The sequence below is a fragment of the Eurytemora carolleeae genome, unplaced genomic scaffold (assembly GCF_000591075.1).
Source record: "Eurytemora carolleeae unplaced genomic scaffold, Eaff_2.0 scaffold1782, whole genome shotgun sequence".
NCBI classification, from domain to species: Eukaryota; Metazoa; Arthropoda; class Copepoda; order Calanoida; family Temoridae; genus Eurytemora; species Eurytemora carolleeae.
In genome coordinates this window covers 15,536-20,761 of record NW_019397695.1, presented here as the reverse complement: position 1 = coordinate 20,761, position 5,226 = coordinate 15,536, and the positions used below count along the sequence as shown (strand labels likewise).

The window sequence follows — 5,226 nt, the reverse complement described above, 5'->3', positions numbered from 1 at the left end:
TCATTTTTCAACATTTTTTCAATCCGTTTTTTCCAGTGCATTCTACACGCCAATGTGAATCTTTATTAGGGCGCTAAAGTTATTTGCCGATTTTACTTTTGATGATATGAAAAAAAGAAAAAATATTTTTGGGCAAAACGGCTTTTTTTCAGCCAATTATTAAGTCCCCCTGCCTTCAATAATCATTTTACACACTTGCTATATCTCTTAAAATCACTTGCATTTGTTCTTCCGATTCCGACGATACCTTTGAATTTTCTCTATCACGTCTACAGCCTGTGCTATGACCTCAACCATTTTTTCATGCAATTTTCTCCATTTTCTCGGATAAATTTAAATTGAAAGTTGAAATATTGGCAGAAAATCCACGAAATGAAGAAAATAATTCTATTTCTCGAATACTATGTAAAACTATAAGAATAGTTTTGCTTCGCAAAACATATCCTTTTATAGTTTTCCTTGATTACATTCTTGAGTTAAACCAGCTTTTTACCATGTCTCGTTTTTTTAATTCTAGTCCAAAATTTGAATTGCGTTTCACTGGTCCGGATCAGAATAAATCCTGAGCACTGATATATTTAGATAACCCGACATATAGAGAGAGCTCGTGTTCCCCTGGGTTTATCCTGGGATAATGATCAGCTGGTTAACCTAGACAGCTGTAATAGTTCACCTAGCCTCGTCAGAGGGAAGCTTCCGGTCAAATCCCTCCTCAAGAGAACACAGGTAAACCAACCACAGCTCAGGAGCCAAGGAACAGGGAGTAGTGGAACTAAGTAAATCTAGTTCAACTACTTTTCTGATGTACCGTCTGTCAAGACTAAAGTGAAACAAAATGTAACTGTTGAAGCTACTTCCATAGTTTCTATCCTCGAACACACTAGAGTAGTAGTTTTCCTAGCTGTATCAAGTGAAACCACTTTTACCTTTTTTATTATATTGTTTTCTTAATAGCAATTCTGGTTTCTACTCTTGTTAAAATAATTGTTTTCATTAAGAGGAATTCTAGTTTGTTTAATTGTTTCATTAAGAGGAACTCTAATTGATATAATTATTTATATCAAATTTTGGTTTATATTATTGTTTATATTGAGAGCAACTTTGGTTTCTTTGATTGTTTTTTTTAGGTGGAACTCTGGTTAATATTATTGTATATATTAAGAGTAACTCTGGTTAATATTATTGTATATATTAAGGGGAACTCTCGTTAATATTATTGTATATATTAAGAGGAACTCTGGTTAATATTATTGTATATATTAAGAGGAACTCTGGTTAATATCTTTGTATATATTAAGAGGAACTCTGGTTAATATTATTGTTTATATTAAGAGGAACTTTTGTTAATATCATGGTATATATTAAGAGGAACTCTGGTTAATATCATTGTATATATTAAGAGGAACTCTGGTTAATATCATTGTATATATTAAGAGGAACTCTGGTATTATTATTGTATATATTAAGAGAAACTTTGGTTAATATTATGGTATATATTAAGAGGAACTCTTGTAATATTATTGTATATATTAAGAGGAACTCTGGTTAATATTATTGTATATATTAAGAGGAACTCTGGTTAAAATTATTTTATATATTAAGAGGAACTCTGGTTAATATTATTTTATATATTAAAAGGAACTCTGGTAATATTATTTTATATATTAAGAGGAACTCTGGTTTGTTTGATGAGTCTATGCTTGATGTGTCCCTGCACCAAACTGAAGTTATCAGGAAGATCACTGGCAAGGGGAAACAAAAACAGAAGCAGAAAAAGAAGTAAAGAAGTAGAAGAAGAAGAATATATATTCTGTTTTAATGGGGTGCGGAAGATTTTAAAGATTAATTCCCACTATTAACCTATTATTTCCTTATTTTAAGAAATGAAAACCTTTTTTATTCCAAAAAGGTTTACAGGCAGGTAAAAAAGCTTAAAATATTGTAGTCTACTGAAGCCATAAACTAAAGTGCTTGATATTATAGATCTATGTTTTGGTTGACAACACAAGCTTAAAGTTTACCAATCCTCTCCTGTATTATCAGATCAACGTGTTCTAAATAATTTTCTATTTTTTTTAAGTGACTGTAGAGTTTGGACTTAATTTTACTTGATCCTCATTTAAATAGTTACATGTCTGATTTTCTACGGTACTACTAAATCTTCTCAGCTTCATTGAGGAAGATATTTTCGTTTTTCTTTGTCAAATTGTGTCGAATTTTGACATTGAGAAACTTCAAATTAAGAATAATCAATTTGCAGAGAGAAGAATTTAGATTGGACAAAGATTTAATGGGTACCATTGTGAATAAGCAAAAGTCTGCCCTCTAACCAGGATTGAATACTGGGTACTATTGACTCCTATATTAATATTTATACTTATAAAAAATTAGACTTGCCACTTGTAAAATGGAGGTTCACTTGAAATTACGAATCCCGTAAATGTTTGTAAAAAAATATCAATGTTAATTAAGATATTTTTTATTTTTGATATTCAAATATTATATTATTGATAATATTATATTATTAATATTCAAATACTATAATATTGGGAAGTGTATGTATATAGTCACACTGTGCTACTAATTTTTCGTGTAATGAACTATTAACCGATTCCAATATTATTTGATAACGATGTACCTTTGTATTTTTTATAAATTGGTATTTGAAAACCAATTATCTATTTAGAAAACATAAACTCGCTTTTCTTGGAAATGTTAATTTTTTAAGATTTTTCGACTTTTAAATATCGTACGGACATTTTATTAATGTAGAATCAAAATTTTATGTAATGAAGTAAACTTGTGTAAAAAATGTTTAAGCATCCAGGACTAAATAATTTGGGGTATATTTTGAAGAAAACTCTCCAGTATTACAGAAAGTTTACTCTTTTTTCATGGGAGGGATTTTTTCTTCAAAACTTGCATCCCTAAAAAAGTTTCATGATAATTTTCATCTGTTGTCAAATTTTCGACAAATATTTGATTGATTTTTAATTGTTTTCTGAATAGCAGATAAATATATTTATAAGGTTCAGCTGATTATTTAACATGTGGCCTTATTTCAGAGAATGGTCGACCAAGTTGATTTAATTTTAATGTTAAAAGGATACCATTGAGAATGAAATGTTCGAGAAGCTGGTAAAGAGCTCAGTTCTGAGGGGAGAGTATTTGGCATTATCCACTTCTGCCATATTTTCATCTTTATATGCGAGACAATTATAGAAAACTTGGCTTAAAAAGTAGAAACGTTTATTAGCTTTTAAATGTTACTTTATAAGCTGCCACTCTAAGTAATCATGACAAGAAATTTCATGGGATGTTTTGTTAACATTTTTAATTATGTGAAACATAGACAATTTTTCTCTGCATTTTTTTTTCAATTTTGGTTAGCTATTTACGTACCTTTCCTGAATTTGTAATAAAATGTTGTTGAACTGAAGTATTGGACGGTTTTACACATTTAAAATAAAATATAAAATACGCATTTAAGCAAGCTGCCAACTTTTTACGAATTCACAAAAAAAAAATTCGCTAATATTTCTGTTTACGAGGAAAGATTCTGATAAATATTAAATCTTGAATTTTAGGTGAAATTTTAAAATTTTCCATTAAAAAATAACAGGCAGTCAGCTGTTCACGTACTGAAATTATGCTTAAGCCTATAGTAATTAAGTTTTAGGCTTTTAAGCAGTGGTTAGGATCCGGACCCTCAAGACTGGCTCCCTGGATGCGGATCTGAATATCCACTAAAATCTGCAAAAAAAATCTTTTTTACTCTCAAACTCTAAAATTAAACTTCTGAAAAGAAAAGATTATACAAATTTTCTGATTCCTAAATGGTTCAATATGGTTTAGCATAAAAATAAGCGAAAAAAATTTGAAAGTTCTGCTTTGTCAAAAAAAATCAGTATATCTTAAAATTATGATTTGGATCGATTTTTTTTCTAGTGCGTATCCGGAAGCGCATTAAAATTAAATTGATCTTAAGCACTGCTTAAGAGTTTTACCTGCCTTTTTCCTAAGCTATTTCAAGCGGCCATGAAGAGAATTTGATAAAATATATTTAATGTTTGTTATTCCAATAATTTGTATTCAGTCCTAATCAACTTGAATAATAAAATAGCTTTTTAACAACATCTCACGAATATTCGGTATTTATTAGGAATTGGTAAATACTTGTACTTGAGGCAGTCGATACTTTATGTTTACGTTGTCCAATAAGGAGTAAACCCTAACAAAAGATATCGATCATTTAAACACGTAAATGATGATTAATGGCTTTTTAAAGACGTAATTTATTGAACTTCATTAGTAAATTCTATATTGGGTTCAAACTTGTGCTTTAAACAATATTGAATTACTGTCAAAGACCAGACTATTTGANTCCTCCCGTCAGCCTCGCCTTCTAAAAGGTTAAAGTTTACAAAGTAAGGATTGTAAAATCAAAACTATTATTTTAGGATAAACTACAGCCTGAAAGAAGAAGGCTAAACCAGTGGATCCACTCAAGAACTATATATGCTGGATGATTTAAATAACCGAGAACATTCCCTTTAATCCTGTGTACCGTAAATACGGTACTATGTTTCTTTATACTTTTTTAGATTCTTTTTATTCGATCGTTTCTGGGGATTGCTAATATATTTTCCGAATCTAGATTTTTCTATCTCAGTGAGAGAGACTCAAAGTTTACTAACAAGGTTTATTGTTACTTCATACTTCATGTACATCCAGTTATATACTGTTGCAAAATACAAAGTTTATATAGTTGTATACATTAAGAGGAACTCTGGTTTGTTTGATGAGTCTATGCTTGATGTGTCCCTGCACCAAACTGAAGTTATTTTCGTGGCAAATAATGATCGTCATGTTGCAGATGATCATGGGAGATCAAGATCAGTAAAGACTTTCTCCCTATTCCTATCTCAAGAAGTGATCTGTTAAATCACATGAGATTCAAGGTACGAGACAGTTATTAAAACTTTGTTCGGAGATCATATAAAGCATTAGATTTATCAATTGTATTGTAGTTGTTTGATCCAGTTGTTGTAATCTAGAACGGATTAGGAATACCTTAGGATTCATGTATATATTTATATATAGACATATATATTTAGAACATGCTGCCAGCGCTCTATATAATGAATCAAAGCAAAAAGAAACGGCAGTGCACAAAGAACCTTAATAGTAGAAAGACTTATATACGAATATAATCTTCTACCTTAG

The 5,226-nt window shown here is 30.0% G+C and overlaps 1 protein-coding gene across 3 annotated transcripts in view; it reads left to right on the top strand.

The window, feature by feature from the left end:
- Window positions 1-5,226, top strand: part of LOC111715528 (mucin-5AC) — a 27,442-nt gene extending 22,216 nt beyond the window's left edge. For 2 of the 3 annotated variants that reach the window (XM_023490864.1, XM_023490863.1), the window contains 2 exons: window positions 583-726; window positions 4,783-5,226. In XM_023490864.1, the coding sequence (XP_023346632.1) occupies window positions 583-726; window positions 4,783-4,944 (306 nt within the window). In that variant the 3' untranslated portion in view covers window positions 4,945-5,226. Of the gene's footprint in view, window positions 1-582; window positions 727-1,669; window positions 1,824-2,080; window positions 3,035-4,782 lie in introns of those variants that run through there. The other variant, XM_023490865.1, reaches the window with a different exon arrangement.